At 37.7% G+C, this 21,265-nt stretch overlaps 1 protein-coding gene across 1 annotated transcript in view; it reads left to right on the forward strand.

The window, feature by feature from the left end:
• Window positions 1-21,265, forward strand: part of SMC1B (structural maintenance of chromosomes 1B) — a 37,949-nt gene that overhangs the window by 8,245 nt on the left and 8,439 nt on the right. Inside the window, exons 8-19 of the mRNA XM_068401480.1 lie at window positions 1,044-1,126; window positions 2,140-2,347; window positions 5,560-5,745; window positions 8,136-8,315; window positions 9,344-9,490; window positions 10,120-10,257; window positions 10,756-10,872; window positions 14,004-14,110; window positions 15,817-15,958; window positions 17,379-17,524; window positions 18,762-18,915; window positions 20,353-20,451. Coding sequence (XP_068257581.1) covers window positions 1,044-1,126; window positions 2,140-2,347; window positions 5,560-5,745; window positions 8,136-8,315; window positions 9,344-9,490; window positions 10,120-10,257; window positions 10,756-10,872; window positions 14,004-14,110; window positions 15,817-15,958; window positions 17,379-17,524; window positions 18,762-18,915; window positions 20,353-20,451 — 1,707 coding nt within the window. The remainder of the gene's footprint in view (window positions 1-1,043; window positions 1,127-2,139; window positions 2,348-5,559; window positions 5,746-8,135; window positions 8,316-9,343; window positions 9,491-10,119; window positions 10,258-10,755; window positions 10,873-14,003; window positions 14,111-15,816; window positions 15,959-17,378; window positions 17,525-18,761; window positions 18,916-20,352; window positions 20,452-21,265) is intronic.

A 21,265-nucleotide genomic window follows, 5' to 3' on the forward strand; every position in this document is an offset into this window, starting at 1 on the left:
CATGTCTGGCCATTCAGATTTGGCATTACTTATCTGTACTACTGACATTTGGTGATGACTCCTCACAATTCAGCATGTATGTGACCACATCTAGCATGCTCTGTCCAGTTCTGGGCTCCCCAGTACAAGAAAGATACTGGCATCCTGGAGTGAGTCCAGCAGAGAGCCACCAAGCTGGCTGGGGCTGGAGCACCTGGCTTATGAGGAGGAGCTGAGAGAACTGGATCTGTTCAGCCTGGAGGAAGGGTGAAGGGGAGACCTTACTGCTGTCTGCAGTTACCTAATGGGAGGGTATGAATAAGATAGAGCCACGGTCTTTCTAGAGGTGCACAGTGATAGGATGAGAGACAACAGGCACAACTTAGAACACAGGAAACACCAAATAGCTGTTAGGTAAACTATTTCATCTCAAGGATAGTGAGACAATGAAGCGGCTGCGCAAAGGGCTTGTGGACTCCCCATCCCTAGAGCTATTCAAAAGGTCACAAGGATTTCAGAAGTTAAATTAAGGCTTAATAAAATGTGTAGGTAACTTTTTTTTTCTTTCATTTTCTTTAGTTAATGTATTTTTATTCCATTTGAGTAATTGAAAACACTTCTTTCACTGTTGGTTTGGTATTTAGTACAATGCTTTTGTATCAGGCTGGAACCTCTATGTCAACTTCTTCATCTGTCCTTTAGGCCCACTATTAATCTTGGGCCAAGAAAAGCATCTTTTTTGTTTTAATAACTATAATTTACTAACACTATGTTTTTATTTGATGTTGTCATGATTCTTTGTGCTAAAGAGGCTTTCTTTGAACCGTAGCTGAACATGAAAAATCCAGTAATGGCCTTGGTAAAATAGTTTTCCTTTATTATTCATGATGTAATTTGACATCTACTATTGAAAAAGAGATGCTGTTACTTCAGCATGAAATACCAACAAGGCAGAAAAGATCTGTCTCAGTACTTGTTCTGAATTAAGAGCTTTATATGTTGCTATAAAACTGTTGTTTTCCTCTGGGTTTCTTTTTTAATACATTCTATTTGTGATTGCATAGGCAAACATAAAACAGACTGTGGAACAGATAGAAGAGCATAAAAAACGAATAGAGAAGTTGGAAGAATATGCCAAGATATGCACGTATGTTTTAAAAAATTAAAAGTTAATTGGATTTCTTGCGTATTTATGTATTTTCAAATTAACATAGCAGGTTTACAATTCTTTTAATTCTTTTCTATTCCTTCAAATTTTAATATTAATTAGAATTAGTAAGAATTCTAATTATTTCTTCAGTTACTTTAGCTGTCAAAGTAGGAAGTATGATGACTCATTCATATTTTGTTTGAAACCAGTTTTGTAACTGCTTCTAATTTCTTGTGCAAATTATGACACTACAGGTAGGGTATGGGTGTATTAGTGTATAAATTCTGTGGGTGAGAGAACAGGGCAGTTCTGTAGTTGTGCTGCTCTAGGAAGCAGTTAATAATTACACTGAGTATCAGGAGCACAGTTTGGTTCTTGCCTGCTTGGTCTTGTCCTCTACCTGATTTTTACTCTTTGTGAAATGAGCCCTTCATTGAGCAACCTGAACTAACTTTGACATTAGCCTGTGTTTTGTGCAGGAGGTCAGAGCTGGTGATCTCCAGAGACTTTGTTCCCAACCTATCTTTTCCTGTGCATCTGTAATGTATGCTTTGGCTTAATGCTGTCTGTGTACTGAAAAAAGTTCTGCCACGGACAGGGAGCAGCAGGCCTCTCTGTGATTGGTGTGATGCAAATTTATTTTAATTAAGTAGTTGTGGTAGAGTGTGGTAGAGCCTTAGCGACTTTGGCAAGTGTGTAAAGCGAGTCATAATTTTGCATGAGAATTCTCAGTCCTTAGTTGTACAGTATCAGACCTTTTCTTGATGGAGGATAAAACAGTAAAGGTGTGTGTTAAACAGGCAAAAACTCTCACTTGAACTCAATTTTGAAACCTCAAAAATAGCTTATACTATAGAATGCAACTTGTATAAGAAGTAGCTTCTTGTAGATATGTAAAATCTGTAATGACTTTCATAGTCTGTGACCATAGAATGACTTTAATTTTACAAGCTAAAAGCTTGTATAAATGAAATAGTAAATTGCTTTCCTATTTTTGTTTCTGTTCAAAGTGAGTCGTTAGCAGAGAAAAAACAGCAAGAGGAAGTGCTAACTAAGGAAATTGAGAATTCAACAACACGAATGGCTGAAGTAAATGAAGAATTGAAGAAAATAGTTGGTGAACTGCAGAATGCCAAAATTGATTACCATGAAGGAAGGCGTCAGCAAATGAGAGCAGAGATCCTGGAAAGTCTCAAAAGACTATATCCGGATTATGTGGTAATTGAATGGCCTCATTTAAATGTCTGATTTCATAATTAAGATTTAAGAGTTCTGCCTTAGACTGAGTAAACAGCTAGGGTAAATTGGACTGTCTTGAATATTATTTTAAACTTTATGCTTGCTTGAGTGTACTTGCTGAAATAGTGTTACTGAAAGAGTAGTAGCATATACTGTCACTATTTTTCACAGTTTCAAGAAATAGACAGATTACTGCTTACATCAAAGAATAATTTTGATCTCTTGTGTGATTTTGTGGTGTTTGGTTTATTTACTTCTTGGTTTTGTTTTCTTCTGTCCTCAAACATATTTTTGACTTACGTATTTTGAACAAATGAATGGGAAGTTTAGCTGTGAGACCATTTATTCCAGAAAGAATACTTCTTCCAAAGGACAATTTTTCTTAGGTGCGTCAGATTTTTGTTACCAAATGTCTGTCTTTGCTTATCAGTTACCATATTTTACTTAAATTACTCTTCAGTAATGCCGTTAAGTGTTTTATGTATTGATTCTGAATTGTCAGCAGACATTCACAGAATCACACAGAATCAATCAGGTTGGAAGAGACCTCGGGGATCATAGAGTCCAACCATTGCCCTGACACCACCCAGTCAACTAGACCATGGCACTAAGTGCCATGTCCAGTCTTTTCTTAAACACATCTAGAGATGGTGACTCCACCACCTCCCTGGGCAGCCCATTCCAATGTCTAATAACCCTTTCTGAAAAGAAATTCTTCCTGATGTCCAACCTGAACCTCCCCTGGCAAAGCTTGAGGCTGTGTCCTCTTGTCCTATCGCTAGTTGCCCGGGAGAAGAGGCCAACTCCCACTTCACTACAACCTCCCTTCAGGTAGTTGTAGACTGCAGATTGATGTAGACATTGATTGTTTTATGAGGCTTATTTACACCTTTTTATTGACGCTTGAAAATATTTACTCCCAGCATTGAAAGCCATTCCAAGTAAGAACTTTTTAACAAAATCCAATTAATTGAATGGTTGGTCTCCACGTATGTCTCAGTATAGTCAATCCTTTTTGATTTACACAGTCAGATGAGATGTACAAGCTGGGAATCTTTTTTAATGTTTAGAAGGTGATGTATCTCTGCTTCTGAGTGCTGCCGTAAGAACATAAAAAATGTTTTCAGTTGTTCTTTGCTGCTTCATCTTTTACAGAACCTTCTCAGAATCTGGCAAGTGTCTGATCCTGTTGTTTTTTCCGGATATTAAGAAATTAGCTTTTCAGCTGTTCTTTAGAATTTTTTCATCCGTGTTAACAAGATGTTCCAAAAAATCAAAGAGATGATTGGTATATCTCTTTTTCCTCACTCTTTGCATTGTATCCTTATTTGAAAAGAACTGGATCAGGCTGGTGATACCTTGCTGGCTTAGGGGAGAGCTGGTGTTCAGGATGTTCTCTGTCATTTTCCTTCAGTAGCTGCAAATTTAAGAGTATTTACAGATGTGATGGCTTCTAACAAATAAAAACTAGATAAGTCAAATTGGTTACGTAAATCATCCCATTACAGAAAGTCTTAATGATACCTGCTTCAGTTACCCTTATTCCTGCAATAGTTTTCCCGACACTAGCATATGAGGCAACAGAGTTGCTTCTGAGCTGCTCCTTATGCTCTGGTGTACTAATTCCAGGTTACTGAAAACAATCCAAGTTAGTCTTGGGATGGAAGGGTCGTGACACATTTCATCTTCTGGTAGTCCACTAAGTACTCAGGCAGAACTGGAGGAAATCTTGGTGTCCGTCTTCTGGATATCATAGGCAAAAAATGGCATACTGCTTCTAAACATTTACTTCTTATGTCCATTTTAGAGCTTCTGTTTTTCTGTTAAAACATTCTTGTAATGGTTGGTGAACATTCCAGGTACTGGAATAGCCATGCAGCAATGTGATTGCAGCTGTGTGAGTGATGTGTGTGTTTTCCTGGATTTCTCTGATCAACAAAGTGAATTTTGCAGCTGATTAGAGTTTTTACAACTTAATTTTCAAAACTGCATTCCTACAGTGGTAGTTTTAATTGGCAGGATTGCTATTGTTACAGATTCAGTTGGGCTGTCAGTATTTGTTTTCACAGAAATCTCGCATTCTATCTGGAGTTAAATGCCTGTGTCTGAAGCGTATAGGTCCTCTGTATAATTTTGCGTGTCTGAGCTGCAGATGGAAACATCCAACTAGATGATACTGGGTGAGAAAAACAGGAAACTAAATAACACCCACCACCACAAAGGTCTTTATCCTTGCTTCTACTGTTTTTCAGAAAAGGGAGAACATTTGTCAAGAGAAGCATAGGAAAGTAGATAATAGTAGGCCGTGATTTGATCTGCTGGAAATTCTCAGTTATATCATCCATGAGATAATACTGTGGATGACCTATCAGATACAACTCTTACCCATTGTCTTCCTGTTCTCGTTTGTTGAAATTTGATAGGATAAAACTGTCAATATGCAAGAGGAGAGCAGTAGCTATATGTCAACAAGCAGAAAAATAGTTCTTGCATAAATTTACAGGTTGTAATGTTCAGAATGTGCATTAGTAGCTTTAATCATTCAGGGAAAGGTCAACTGTACCTACAATTATAGAAATGGAACAGAAGATCTTTAGGGAGCATGTACAGCAAAGAACTGATTAATTTTATCTGTGGAGGTGTTATTTCAATATATGGCAAAACAGGCTTGATTATTTGGACTATGCAGTACAAGAAAAGCAATTTTTATTCTTTTCATGCTACTAAAGTAAGCAGATACTTCTTTTTTTTGGTTGAAACTGGAATACTGCCTCTCTTGCTACCATTTGCCAGTTAACAGTTCTATTTATTTCAAACCTTACTGTCATTCAAAGATCTTATTGTGTGTTAGATAGTTACTTTCTCTCCAAAAAAGATGCTTAGCTAACTTCGCTATTGTCACTTTGTCATACTTCTAGAAGTGTATGCTAGAGATTGTGAGTAAAACACTGAGAATGTAACTGTAACCTCAGGGAAAAAATTTAATCACTTCAGATTTTGGAGGCATACGTTGACGTTTGGATTGATGACAGCTGCAATTTCAATTTTTTCTGATGTACAGCCATTGTAAGAGAGTGCAGCTGGTAGATATATAACACTCTTTCCTCTTACTACTTCAGTATCTTGTATGCAGAAATTTTATTTGATATATAAAATACCATATTACTATTGCTCTATATTTCTATCTTCAGTTTGGAAGACTACTCGACCTGTGTCATCCTATTCATAAAAAATACCAGCTTGCTGTTACCAAGGTATTTAGCAAATACATGACAGCTATTGTTGTTGCCACTGAAAAAACAGCAAGAGATTGCATTCGGTTCCTAAAACAAGAACGAGCTGAACCTGAAACTTTTCTTGCTTTGGATTACCTTGATGTAAGTACATTTTTCTTTTTCTTGTCATCAGCAAGTTAATACACTTGTAAATTTTGATAATGGCTCATCTAAGCTTAACTAAAATAGGCTTAAGTGTTAAGGCAAAGCACTTATGAGGTCAACTTCATGAAGTTCCTGTCGGCCCATTTCTCTAGCATGCTGAGGTTTGTCTGGATGGCAGCATGACCATCTGGCATATCAGCCATTCCTCCCAGTTTTGTGTCATCAGCAAACTTGCTGAGGGTACTCTGTGCCCCATCACCCAGATAATTAATGAAAATGTTAAACAGGATTGGTCCCAGTATTGATATGGCTAATTACTGGCCTCCAGCTGGACTTTGTGCCACCAGTCACCACCCTGTGGGCCTGTCTGATCAGCCAGTTTTCAGTCCACTTCACTGTCTGTTCATCCAGTGCATATTTCATCAGCTTCTCTATGAGGATCTTATGGGAGACACTGTTGAAAGACTTTCTGAAGTCTACGTAGACAATATCCACTGCTCTCCCCTTGTCTACCGGGCCAGTCATTTCATTATAGAAGGCTATCAGGTTGGTCAAGCATGACCAGCTTGGTGAATCCATGCTGACTGCTCCTCGTAAGACTTTCTTCTTGTTATGTGCCTCAAAATGGTTTCTAGGATTAGTTGCTCTGTCACTTTCCCAGGGTTCAAGGTGAGGCTGACTGTCCTGTAGTTCTGGGTCCTCTTTCTTGCCCCCTTTTGAAGACAGGAGTGACACTTATTTTTCTCCAGTCCTTAGGCACTTAGGATCTTTCAGTTGCCATGATCATTCAAAGATTGAGAGTTGCCTTGCAATGGCATCAGCCAGCTCCGTCAGCATAGGTGGTTGCATCGCATCAGGGCCCATGCATTTATGTATGTGCAGTTTGCTTAAGCATTCCCTGACCTGATCCTGTTCCACGAAGGGTACGTCTTCCTTGTTCCAGACTTTCCCCCTGGTCTCTGGAACCTGGGATTCCTCGAAGCCAGTCTTGCTAGTAAAGACTAAGGTGCAGAAGGTATTCAGTACCTCAGTCTCTTCCGTATCCTGTGTTAGCAGGTGCCCTGCCTCATTCAGCAGCAGACCCACATTTTCCTTAGTCTTCCTTTTATTGCCTATGTACTTACAGAAGCCATTTCTTTGACATCCCTTGCCAGATTCAGCTCTAGTTGGGCTTTGGCTTTCCTAACCCCGTATCTGCATGCTTGGACAGTGCCTTTATATTTCTCCCAGGTTACCTATCCCTGCTTCCACCTTTGGTATACTTCCTTTTTGTGTTTGAGTTTTGCCAGGAGCTCCTTGTTTATCCATGCAGGCCTCCTGGCATTTTTGCCTGACTTCCTGCTCATTGGGATGATAGCTCTTAAGGCTGGAGGAGGTGATCCTTGAATATTAACCAGCATTCTTGGGCCCCTCTTTGTTCTGGGGCCTTATCCCATGGGACTCTGCTGAGCAGATGTTTGAAGAGGCCAAAGTCTGTTCTCCTGAAGTCCAGGGTTGTGAACTTGCCTTTTGCACTCCTCCCTACTCTCAGGATCCAGATTTCTGCTATCTCACGCTCGCTGCAGCCAGGGCTGCCTTTGACCTTCCCATCCCCAGCAAGCCTCTCCTTGTTGGTGAGTATGAGGTCCAGCAGAGCACCTCTCCTCATTGGCTTCTCTGTCACTTGAGTGAGGAAGTTGTCATCGATGCTTTCCAGGAGCTGCCTGGGATTGCTTATGCCTTGCTATGTTGTCCCTGTAGCAGATATCAGGGTGGTTCAAGTCTCTTGTGAGGACTAGGCCCTGTGAATGTGGTGCTGCTTGTAGCTGTCTGTAGAAGGCCTCTTCTGCTTGTTCTTCCTGGTCAGGCAGCCTGTAGCAGACACCCAGTACAATGTTACCTTCACCTGTTCTTTCTTCAGTCCTTACCCATGAAATCGCAGTTGGCTCATCATCCTTCCCCAGACAGAGCTCCATGCAGTCCAGCAGTTCTCTCACACAAGGGCAACTCCACCTCCTCATCTTCCTCTCCTGTCCTTCCTGAAGAGCCTCTGTCCCGCCATTGCAACACTCCAGTTGTGGGAGCCATCCCACCATGTCTCTGTGATCCCAAGATTGTAGCCCTGCACCCGCACACAGACCTTGAACTCATCTTGTTAATTCTCCATGCTACATGCATTAGTGTGCTTGTATTTCACGCACAGTGAAATAGGTTATACAGGTTTAAGGGCTATAGTATACACAGAGTATGAAAACCAGATCTGTTCCTAGTCTTGTAGCGACTGAGACTGCCGTTCTGTTGATTTGTACATCATGTGCCCAGACCTCTCATGCTGGACACATGGACAAAGCTCGGACATGCTTTGCTATTACAACATGGATTCTAAACACTGCTTACTTGCTTTGCAGGTTAAACCAATTAACGAAAAGTTGAGAGAGATAAAAGGAGCTAAAATGCTGGTGGATGTTGTACAAACTCCATTTGCTCCACTGAAAAAAGTGATTCAGTTTGTGAGTGGAAACGGCTTGGTCTGTGAAACAGTTAAAGAAGCAAAACAGATAGCATTTGATGGACCAGTGAGGTTGAAGGTAAGCGGCTGAATTTTGTTGCAAATGTTTTTAATTGCAGTTATGTATTTGATGCTATTTAAATAATTCTTCTATAAACACCCCACGAGGTATTGCAGATAAACACAGAATGGTACTACACTGTCTAGTCCATTCCTGCACAAATAAACCCCTGGATATTTCACATGGTTATAGTTTCCTCTTTGTGGGAGTATGTTTAAGTGATTTCCTGGGAAAAGGAGGCAAATTAGAGGATAGTTAGTGTCTGAATATGTTTCTTGTTATGGTCCTCTTGATGAAGAGGAGGAGGAGGAAGGGAAGGATAATCCTGTTCTTAAAACTGGCTGATTTAAAAATAAAAACTTTATCTTACGAGCTTTTCTATGAAGAAATACTTTCAAAAATTCTTTAAAATATCTGATGGTCTCTTAGTTGTAGATGTAGACTGTGTTGAGGACTGGAAGCTTCTCTGTCTCTTCCTGCAGTTCTTTCTTCCTATCCATATCTCTATTACCGTCACAGTCTATATAGCCCTTTTATGCACTTAGTAAACCTTTTACAATCCTGATGAAAACAGCTTTAAGTTGAAGGTGAGTGTGAAATTGTATTTACTTGGAATTCATTTAAGTCACAAAAACACCCATGTTCTTTACTAAAATTTACACTTCCCATTTACAAACAAATTGTTTTCCTTCACTTGATTATCACATTGCTTGGTTTGCTCTACTGAGCTAGACATAACCTTCTAAGTTGCCGTGTATACACGAATGTCTCATAGTAATTTCCTAAATACAAGGAAATTACACAATTTCACTTCTTTTCCTGATCAGTTGCAGTAATACCAAAATGTGACTAGTGCGAAGAAACAATAGACTTTTTTTGTGGCTTCGTGTATCTCATTTTAGCAGTTTTGAAATGGGAAAAAAAAACAAGTCCAACTAAAATGTGGTTGTCGCTTGTTTAACTGCCATATCTTGGTGCACTAGCTCATGGGATATTTTGGCTTCTTTGTGTTCAGATTTATTTGGTTTTAATTTTTTTTTTTCCAGACAGTGGCTCTTGATGGAACTTTATTTTTGAAATCTGGAGTGATTTCTGGAGGATCAAGTGATTTAAGATTTAAAGCTAGATGTTGGGATGATAAAGAAATGAATAAAATGAAAGAAAGAAGAGATAGCTTGATTCATGAGTTAAAGGTGGGTCTCTTCAAAAGCGCTTAACTGCAAAAGGCATAAAGGAGTAAAACTTGTGTCTAATTTAATTCAGCTATGGGAAGATGATTTTCTAAAAAGGTGATTTTTTCCAAAACTTCTAGAAGATGCAGGTAGAACATAGTAGCTATTTATCCTCTCCTAGTTAATAGTAATCAGCTCTGGGTCTCTGTCCTTAGCTGTTGGGTTGCTGCATATATCACAGAGGAAGAGAACCAGGACAACACTGTTCATACAAGTTCCTTCAAGGAAAAAGAGCTGTTGTTCAAAGTACCTGAAGGCTTCTGGTGAAAAAGATGATACATTCTGTCAACATTAAAATATTTGCACAGACCAAAACCTGTCAGTGTAAAACAATTTGTCGTACCTCTATTTATTTTGGAGGAGGGATAGAGTAGGAATTTAGGAATTTGCAAGCCTGTGCTTTCTTTTGAGAAATAAGTCTGTTATAAAATGACTATTGAATATGACCAGTGCTATTGGCATTTACCTTGAACGGGGCCTATGTCAGTGAGGCTGGCTTTATGGAGTGCATGAATCTGAAAAATGAGTAATTTCCAAATAAGTCACCTTTTGTTTAAAATGCTTTTTCTCCCATTGTAATATTTTTCTAGAACTTAATGAAGATCAAACGTAAGGAGACTGACTTGAAGCAGTTGTATGCTCAATGCCATGGAATTCAGACACGACTTAAATATTCACAGAGTGAATTAGAGGTTATTAAAAAGAAACATCTTGCTAATCTCTACACGGTATAGTACTAAGCCTTTATAATTTTCATGTTTAATAATTATATTTTTTTACCTAAGCTGTAATTACCGGTGAAGGAAATACTACTTCCTTATGTAGTTTTTTTAAATTCAATTTAAGTTTTACATACAGCAATTATGACTGAGGAATCAAATATAAAAAATAAGATTACAAAGTAACTTACATGATGCTTTTTCTATTTTAAGTTTCAAATTTGAATTTCTGGTAAGCTTGATTTATCATTTAGTAACCCTCAGAAGTCTATAAGTCAAATTGCACTTTAAATGATAATGCAGTTTGCTTTTCTGCATATTAAAACTGCAATCATTGCATGCAAATCAGCAATAGTAGTGGGTAAGTGGCATTTGAGAAGAAAATATTTAATGTTTTTAATCAGAAAAATAAATTAATCTGGAACAGAACTATCTAACTGTCTCTTAATTTCTAGGAAGTTGACCATCCTATTAAGAAAAATTACCATCTTTTTCCTTTCTATCTAGGAAAAATCAAAACTTGAAAGTGAACTGGTAAATATTGAATCTCAACATGATATGCTGAATGAAGGAATAGCACAAAGAAAAGAAAAAATGGAAGAATTTCAGAAAAAAATTAATGAGGTAATGCCTTCTGTCAGAGTTGTATATAACAGCTTATGCTGTTGTACTACAGAAACTTCTTTCTGTTCCTGCTGACTTTTAGAACTTGGACAACTTTTAACTTTGTAAACTACTCTGTCGACAAGGGTTATAAGTTACTGCATCAATCTTCCCCCATTCTCTACCTTTCTTACCAAGGCAGTTGTGAACAGAAATACACTTGGATGTTAGTATATGTGTATCACAGCTTTGCAAACCAATTTCCTTAAAATTTATGTGCCAAACACAAACCAAACCAACCAAATCCATCTACTTCTTTTGAATATTGGGTGAAGCTTTACTTAATATATACAGTCATTTCATTTGGCATAGGAGAAAATTTTCGAGTTTGAAGAAGATGGGTTGGTTTTCCCCCCACCTCTTCTTGCTCTGCTGATAAATATGATTTACTCTTTGTAGTATTGAGCAGGGACAATCCATCAGAGTTCACAGCTTCAGAGCTCTCAGTGCAAACTCTCACCATAGATCAAATCCCAGAAAAATTCTCTCCAGGTCTTTCATGGCCTGAGGGTGAAATTTGAGAAGTCTCAGCTTATTCTTTTTCAGACTAACATCCAAGTTCTTCATAAGATGCTGTAGTTACAGGATGTTTCCTTTTTGTGGAATTATGCAGCGTGACTGCATGACTAGACTGTAACTTTCTTTTGGTGTGAAGCGTTCCTGGCTGATGTGGATCTGTGACAGCATGTACATGCACTAAACTCTATATGCACCCACAAGATTTGCCGATCTCTCAGTAATCAGTGCACCCACTAGGTAGACAGTCTCTGCATGGGTGAGTATCCTGAAAATCATTCTCACTGCAGTCATAGCAGGACCCGTTCAGTGGATACATGAAAATGATCTATCAACATCTTTTCATCTGGAGAAGAAAAGATCCACCACTTCTGCAACCCACAGGCAGATAGATCAGGCACACTTATGCCATTAGGAGGGAGCTCTGTATCAGTTTTCTAGTGCTGAGAATAGTTCTCAGCACTGCTAGAGCGCTTTGTCCTGAACTCTACAGGTGTCATGTCTAGGTGATAATCTGTTACACCACTACATACTAGAAAAGCAGATAAAGAGCAGCATAGTGTGAAGATTCCTTTCTCTTGGGAAGTAGCCAATATCTGTGCTGTATTTTCTGTGTGCTCTGATTACCCTGGGAGAATGGTTGAGGTGTGCATGATTTCAGCAAATTCCTTATTCCACTGTTTTGTTTTGGTTTTTTTTGTTTGTTTGTTTGGGTGGGGTTTTTTTTTTGGGGGGGGGGGGGGTGGTGTTTTGGGTTTGTTGAGTTTTTTTAGATATTGTGGTTTTACAGTTTGTTTTGGATTTTTTTGGTTTGGGTTGGATTTTTTTAAGACTATTGTATGCCTATGTTCATTTCGAGTCCGGTTCATGGAAGATGGAGCTAGCCCATGATATAACTGAGTCTTCTTTGCTTTCCCTCTTTTTTGAGGGGTAGCTGATGCAGAGCTTAGGGACCTTGTGCTATCCCCACCTGTCCAAATTCATTATCCGTTATGGTACTAAACAGCTTTTGTCATTAGAACCTGCTCCTGTCTGCTTTCTGTCAGCAACAGGAAAAGTTCTCTATATGTGATCCAGCAGTTAGGTTTCCCAGCTGCTTTTAATGTAGACTGTTCTGCTGTCTTATACCTCAGTTTCCCTACCATTATCTAATCTTCAGATGATCCCCTGAACAGTTTGTGCAGACAGCTGACATTCAAAAGCATGGCTGTTGTGAAGAGACTGAAGACATTCAGTGAAGTGAATAGTAAAGCCTTATCTGATACCAAGAGGGGTTTCGTACTGTGTTCTACTAGAGTAGAAAATAACTCTGGCCTCCCTGAGAAATAAGCACCTCATCTCTACTTCTCAAGCTGCCTTGTTCCTACTCTTGCCAAACAGAAGAATCTGATATAAACTATGGAAAAGTGGTGCAGCAGTTTTATCTGGAAAATTCACAGCCCTGCACATAGATGCTTGTGATTGATGTAGATTCTTAGGGAAGGAGAGATTCCTGACTACTGTCTGGAGTTACTTGAGGTGTGTAGTATGTATGTAACTTAGTTCCTGGCCTCTGACCCATTCTGATCAGTCTTTCTTGGATTAATCTGTGACTAGAATTCTGCATGTAAGAAGAAGCCAAAACTGCTGCATGTTCTCTGTCTTGCTTGTGGTCAGGCATGAGGGAGTGCAGATGTTTGTCATCTGCAAACACTGAGAAAGTTATTGATGTTTAGGCCATAAGAATTCCACATCCAGGGAACTTTTCTTTTCCTTGTTCTGCAAAAAAAAACCCAGATGGAGGCTGGTTATCAGTTTCCGAAAAATAGTGCTGCTTGAATAGTACAATTTGATTTGATGTAGTATTTAACATCTGGTTAAACAAGCCTGCATACCAAAACAATATAAACAAGAGTGAGTTTTGACCTGTAAAGTTCTCTTAAAATTTTGTTCAGTCCATTGAGTTTCCTTTTAAATGCTTTAGGCTGTTGCTGTTTCTTCGTTCAGTCCTGCCATATACACTACACCTACTATTTGCCTGCTTAAATTTTTCATTAAAATTTTAGGAGTGGTTTTGGCTGAAGCTTTTGTTCGTATATACTGTATAATTAGGAAATGAGAAATTCTGTGCTGTGGCTCTGCTATAAATGAAACATAGTAATTAATATTTATGGATCACTTGAAAAGATTAAAATGAAGAACTGAACTACACCAAGAAACCTGTTGTATCTGATTAGTGTCCTGTATACCATTCAGCTTTCTCTTCCTCAATTGTCTGGGAACCGAACCACAGGCAAAACGAGGGAAGTTGGTTACACTGTGATGACTTCAATTGTCTTTGGAATGACCAGGTGCTGTCAAGAAGAGCTTAGATCAGAGTTACCTTTTTCAGATCATAATGCCTTGTATCTGGCGTTTGTACTGAAAGTGTTATTTGAAAATGTCAAGTACAGATTATTTGTCAGTAATTCTATTTGCTGTTTCTTAAAGTACCTTGAAAATCCAGTCTGTAGCATGAAGTGATTGTCTAAATGTTTTACTTCCGTGAGTGCCAGAATAGTATAAACATCTTTTGCTCCATTTCTCTTTATTCAAAGGATGAAGATGCTGTTTTCCAGGAATTCTGTGAAGAAATTGGTATAGAAAATATTCGTGTGTATGAACAAGTACATCTGAGACAGCAAGAGGAGATTGATAAGAGAAGGTGGTATTTGTAATTGAAATGTAAAAAAGTGGTTTGTATTAGATTGCGCACACTGGTAAATGAGTAACTCTGTCACAAGAAATACCACAAAAATCTAGAAGACTGTAAAAGGTGGTGTTATCACTGCAAGGAATTTGTTAGCAATTACACTGCTATGGTTTGGGTTTATTGGACAGTTTATAGTCAGTGACACTTTGCTACAAACTTGAAAGGTGAAATTTACTATTTTGGTAGTGCGAGTGGAGCAAAACAAAGCAAGGAATAGTTTTCTAAAATCCACATTGAAAAACTGCTCTAACACAAATTGAGGATGACATGAAGGTTCACTCATGTATCAAAAAATCTTAAAGGAGAACTGTGCGTAAGATGCAGTGATTTGGTATAGGAACATACTGTTAAGAAAAACAGAATCTTGATTTTTCTCACAGGCAACTTTGACTGGTATTCCCCTCAAACAGGCATGTGTCATGGGACCACAAATTTATATCTTAAAGAATGAAAATGTTAAAATGAACCAACTCCTTGTATTACGGGCATTTTCAGGCAGATGAGAGTTTGTGCATTTCCCGACTTTATAGAAAATACACCTTTTCTATGTGACTAGTGTAATGGCTAGCACTGAACTCCATTTTCTTTTCAGCTACCTCTTCAGCTGCTAAGAGACTCTCTGACCAGTTTTCAGAAACTGGTCCAAACGTATGTTTTTGGCTAGGGCTGCAGTGAGGTGGTAGTGCAGTGCATTCAGTTGCAGTTGAAGCACCTGCTGGCTGAAGTGATTTGATCATTTATTTATGTTTGCAAGAACTGAAGTGTGGTAAAGTGTAAGAAGTTAGTAATAGAACAATGAAAAGAGGAGCTTTTTGCATAGCCTTACGCTACACTGCGCACACAGCCTTGGCCTTGGTTGTGCCCTGACTTGCCATCATTAGTCCTGTAAGCCTGTGCTATGGTGCCGAATTGCCCAGGTCTAAAGAGGCTGGAGCTGGTGTTGTGCTAGCTCTTTTGCCTGAACAACAGATGCAGCACTAGTAGTAAATCATCTGGGAAGCTCAAAGCTCAGAGGCAGATAGTAACAGCTGAGACGAGAGCTTTCTGTAAACAGCCAGTTAGTTTTACTTCAGTCCTTGCTCACAGCAGCATGGGAAGAAGTTTCTGCCATTGTATCACTATAAACAAATACAGGTCTCAATTGAGAGATCATAAGCAAGGCTGAACATGGCTTAAAAAGCTCTGGTCTCATGCTTCTTAATTACTATCTCCCAGGTGAGATAGGTTCTTTAAAATGTTCAGATAAGCATGCATGCCAGCTGACTAGGAGGCTTACAGAGGCTGAGCAGGTAGCGTTGGCATTGGATAAATACACAGCATCAGTGCAGCTTTTGCCCAGCTCATATCTGCATCATTTACAGGTACATCATTCATCCTGAGATACTTGAACTTTTAGTGTTACATTCCATACTGAATGTGACCATACTGTAGCTTTATATTTGAACTATTATCACTGTATTTTTGTAACTTCCAGTATATCCACAGGATATGGTGTAGTGGAATCGATGATCCAAATATATGCAAATTTTTGTGTTCAAGTAGAAGACATAAAAATGCTATCTAAGTAGTGAAAGTGAAAATGTGTCTTGTAATAACTTAAAATCACAGTTACTAGCCTGCTTTGTAAGTGTTGGTTTGAAATACTGTGCTTTGACTAGACTGGAGTTTGAAAATCAGAAGACACAATTAAACATTCAACTGGAATATAATCGTGATCATCTACAAAAACTAACAAACGCAGCCAGCAAGTTGAGGGAAACCATTCGTAAAGATGAAGCTGAGATTACCGGGCTACAGAAGGTAACTAATATATATCTCTCTCTATATGGGGCTGAGAGGAAAGACTGCATTGAATTACAATTTTGAATAAATGTAGTTGATGCTGTTGAGTAATTCCTCTAGGGCTTAATTCAGTGTTGACTTTGTAAATGTTAAAAAAATGCAGTTGCATATTGTCATTTTAACCTTGGAATAACCTACCATATTAGGGTACTCACTAAAAATGAAATTTGGGATTATTGTATGTACAGTGTTATATTGTGTTTAGTTTATATGAAAAGGCAGCATATATCTACAGATAAAACTAGCAGTGTGTGGCTTTAGAAGATTTTACAAGTAATAGTAAACTGGTGCTTTGCATCTTAGCACTAATAGGCTTAAAATAATTGTATGGAAACTAATTTAGATTTTTAGTTGAAGTAATATGTATGGAGCCCTCCTTCATAGTGTTCTTTATTCATAAGTAATTTTTTTGTTGTGTTAACATTGCGTGTTAAATAAACTGTGCTTGTGGTACACTGGAAAGTGAAGGAGAAAAGATGTGTAATAGTACTTTGAATAAAAAACAAAAGTGAAATGTAAAACTGCCCCAAAGTGAGCAGAAAACCCCCACATGCATGATTTGAACTCTGTATTTTAACATTAGAAGACATGTCTTTCTGGTACTGAGGAAAAACAATAGACCCTTAGTCATGCACAAAAACATTTCTGACTTCATGCCTGTGTGTATAATTCTTCTGAAATACGACTTCAGGCAAATTCAGATGTTTTTGTCCTGGAGAAGGACTGTGTGTGTTAAATTCTGAAGGTGCTCTGTTCTGATACTGCACAACAGTAAGTCTTGATTAAGTTGCCATAGTATTAGTCTCTTAAGGACCATGTCTTCATGCATGTAGCATTAGGTTTACTATATTCTAGCACCTCATTTCTAGCAATTTAGCACTGGTATGGGTTATATAGGGGAAGACTCTTCCAGATGACCTCCACAGATTGTTTGTTCTCTGCAGATTACCTCAGGATTTATCTTTAATGAACAATACTTTTTAAAGGATTTCAGGTTACCTTAGGTGTTGCTAAATCTGTTATGGATGTACAGCAGATGGGATCCTTCTTGCAGGGCTAAGTCAGTAACTGAGGAAAGGGGAGTAGCCTACAGATTGTAGGCGTCCTAGGATCCTTGCGTTGTTTGGCTTTATAGTTTAGTCCGGTACAGTCACAAATCTGGAGCTGGCTGTGCCTATGTATACAAAATATCTGGATCTTCCTATGTATAAGACAGGCTGTTTTCCCAGTGCCTTTCACATTTTTTGCTGTAACACATTTGAATATATTGCAACAGATTTAAACTTTAACTCTTTTTTTTTTTTTTTTTTTTGTATAATAAAAGGTTCCATATCAAGGTTTTTAGTGAAAGGTTAAAAATGTAAATATTTCTGTGCAGGATGAGGAAAAGCTGCTAAAAAAAGTGAATGAAATTGTGGAGGAGCAGCAGCATCTTAAGGATAGATTAAGGGCTCATAAATCTGAGGTTATGAAAACCCAAAACGAAGTTGAAGAGCTCAGAAGGACGGTGTTAACTCTTAATAGGTAATTACTAATTGTACTCCTGGAAAAATGATTAATGCGATAATATTTAGAAGAGTTTTATTGATCAGATGTTTGAATTTCTCTTGTTCAGTTTTCTTGTGAAAGATTAATTAGAGACATGATAATTTACATTTACAGTATGCATTAGTTAAAAAGTGTTTCCAGTTCAGTATGTGGTTCCCAAAACTAATGTGAACCAAATTATTTCATGAGAGGCATGAACCATAAACCATATAGAGTAACATTATCTTATTATCTGCCTAGTGTTGGGTCTCGTGATTTCTGATAAATATGTAGTGACTTCTGATAAGTATGTATTAGCTTACAGCTTGATGATGAGGGCATATTAAGTTTGCTTGTAGTTTCATATTTTTTTTTCTGTTGTACAGTTGGTTCAATTAATATTTTTTTTTTTTCTGATTTCAGTGTTCTCATTTTCTCCAGGCTTTTCAAGTGTTGGCTACCTTAAACTAATATTAATTTTAGCTCACTATTTTGTCTTTACTGTTCTTTTAAATCAACTGCTTTGGGGACTGTTTATACTTCAGTTTTCTTATGCTTGCTTATGAGTGATGTGTTTAATGTCTCTTAATCAGGAGTCTTCTTTATGTTTAAAAAGCCCGACATGTTGGCACAGTATGGCTCGGTAAATTTGTGTAATTTTATATAAACTCACAGATTGTATGCCTAGTAATTCATTTTATAGTGTGTAATTTTAACAATGTAAGACTGTTATGTATCTGCCTTATTTAGCAGCTTGATACTATCAAAGGAATTTGTTGCCAAGAATCAAAATGTATTTCAAGTAGAGTGATGATAAAAGATACTTGATTAAATTTTAAAAGGATCAGATGTCCACACGTGTTCAGCAGAGCTGAACAGAACAGAGTTTAGCTGTAGTTAGGAAAGGTGGATATTTGAACATGCTATAGTGTGAACTTGCAATATATTGAAACTATGTCCGTGCTACAAACATTTACCTTGTGATAGAGTTAAGAGTTAGTACAGAATAGCAGAGTGTTAGCTTGTGTGCTAGAATAGTGTGTGGTTCCCAGCTCCCTCTTGAGTAATTTAGGAGAATGAAGGGGATGGAAGAAATGCCTTTATGTTTGATGGGGCTTATAGAGGAAAAAGCCCTCTTTGTGCTTGGTGACTGTTTTTCATGTTGTATGGCTGTAGATGTTACTGGCAGCGATGCTTCAGCTCTTTAATTGCTTTGTGCCTTTTGTGTATGTAGGGAAGCTACAAAATTACAAAAGGAAGCTACAGCTATAGAAACCTCTCTGGAAGAGAAAAGATTAAGACGACATAATATGCTTCTTGAATGCAAAGTGCAGGACTTGAAAATAAAGCTCCTGTCTGGATCACTGGATGACATCAGTGAAGTGGAGGTATTTAAAATGTTTAAAGAAGATAGACATCATGAAGGAGCAATTATTCAGCCTTGAATTTAAAGATATTTATTTTTTACGTACAGGACTGTTTGTCTTACATAGTAATGTTAAAATAAGTACATTGTTTTCACGTGATCAGGCCTCATCCATTCAAGAGAAAGATTTTTCTTTATTTTTTGTAGACAGAAATATTGTTTGCCAGTATTATTGCTTGTGCTTGAAGTGTATTCCTGTGAAATACATAAAATCACTGTGGTACAAGAAAATTCATATGAAGGAGTATTTTAGATATACATCTGTAAGAGGACACACAGGGGTCAGTTCAGAACTGGAAATAAATATGGCATGTATGTGGATTGAGATAATATTTGGTTAATCATCCATAGTATAAATGCTGTCTAAAATCATCCCTTTGTCTTCAGTAGATGTAGGTACTCACAGAAATAGGGGATAGGCTAAAAGAGAAATAATATTGAGGGATTAACCCTCATTATTTTTTTCAGTCTTTCCTCCTTTTTCCAGCATATCTTTTGTAAGGAGAAATTAAAACTTTCTCCAGTGTTACAAAAGAAAAGAGCTATGGGTTTTGAAGGACTTGAAACAATTCTGTGAATTTGGAAGCAGTCTTGTTGAACGTATTCCTTAGAAAAGTACTTTTGTTGGAGGAATAGGTATGAATGAGTGGGTCAGAAGACAAAATGAAGGCAGTGAGGTAGGCAGTCTTTGAAGGGAAAGGACACGAACTGCTCATCGTCAGAGTATGTAGGCAGCTCGGTTCTCGCTGTTTATGCATAAGGAAGAGATGAAACCAAGGAGGTGGGCAGTCGCAGTAACAACTGTAATTCCTAATTAATGTCACTGAGGAGGCAATAAGATTTGGTTCTGAGAGAGAATCTTGGTAGGAAAGGGACTGATAACGACATGCAGCACGTGTTTCATTCAAGGGAAAGTAGCTGTTTGAAATCCAGGCTTACAATGTCAAGAAGATACGCTGCTTATGTCGTACAGAACTGAAGCTGCTCATGTCTTCTGAGGCCATCTGAGTGGAAGAAACGCCTCGACTTACACACTTCAGAGCCTTTCCTTGAAAGGGGAATGAATTATTCTGGGAACATAAATCCTTTCCAATCAGGAGATATACAGTATGCACATTGTTCTAAATATATTACAAATAAGTTACTGCTGCTTTCTTAGCTTCAAACTGAAATTAGCAGATGTTTTCATCTTCATATAAAAGTGCATTTTTTAATTAGATTCATAGGATCTTAACTAACTGTTAACTCCATTTTGGCTAGGGGAGAAGCAATGGAATAAGTTTACCTCATACCATGTTAGCACTGTCTCCTCATTTTATGTCCTTTTAATGTATTGTTTTAACAGTTTAGAAGTTAACTATGCCATATTTCTGAACTGGAATGTCCTTTATATTTATAGCTAGGAACTGAAACAGAAGGCACTCAGACTGCATCAAGCATCTATGAAACAGAAGCGGCAATTCAGATAGACTACAGCAGCCTAGCAGAAGACCTGAAGGTAAGCTTTTTGTTTGAAATTTAAATTAGAGAACAAGTTTTTTATTTTTATTTAAAATATTTTATTTGTTGAAATTATTTACTCTTCATGCTAGTCTTTAAATGAAACTTATTAAAAACACTGTTAAGCTTAAGTGTATGTGTGTGTGTATTTTGGTTTTGCAATCATACATAGCACTAATATATGTGATTTCTGGACAGGTCAGTTTCCCATATAAATAAATTTAATTTAAAGCTTACCTAAACCATAAAAACAGAATGGAGAAATAGTAAATATAACTCTGATTTTTCCTTCCTCCTTTATCTTCTGCCTTTAAGTTCCAGCACTACAGGTTACAACTCAGAACTCTAGAAACCAATGATTGGCTGCTGGGGAGGTTGTACCACTTCTCTCTGTAGCATTTTCAGAGAGTGAGGCTTACCATACTTCCTTCTGTAATACTCCATTAGGTCACGTTTTCTCAGCAGGTTTTTTTTTTAATATTTTTTTTTTTTTTCCTTTTTAATCATAAGGAAAATAATTAAATGTCAGAGGCTGGGTACAGAGCAAGGGACAAATCTGTCATCAGCAGAACTTGTCTCAAAAAACTCATCAAGAAGCTGTCTTCAAAAGTTTTCTTAACAAATAAAGTAGTTAAGTCAGTTAATCCTCCTGCTCTGTTGTATTTTAACCTAGACTTCTAGGCTGAAGGGAATTTCTTGTCTGTTTTAAAAGGTCTTGTGGAACAATGCTTAGGACCTACTAAATTTATTCTGAGAACTAAGACTCTGGGTGGAGTTTTTTGTTCTGTTGTGTTTCCAGTTAAAGCTGTTAG

The sequence above is a fragment of the Nyctibius grandis genome, chromosome 5 (assembly GCF_013368605.1).
Source record: "Nyctibius grandis isolate bNycGra1 chromosome 5, bNycGra1.pri, whole genome shotgun sequence".
Lineage (NCBI taxonomy): Eukaryota > Metazoa > Chordata > Aves > Nyctibiiformes > Nyctibiidae > Nyctibius > Nyctibius grandis.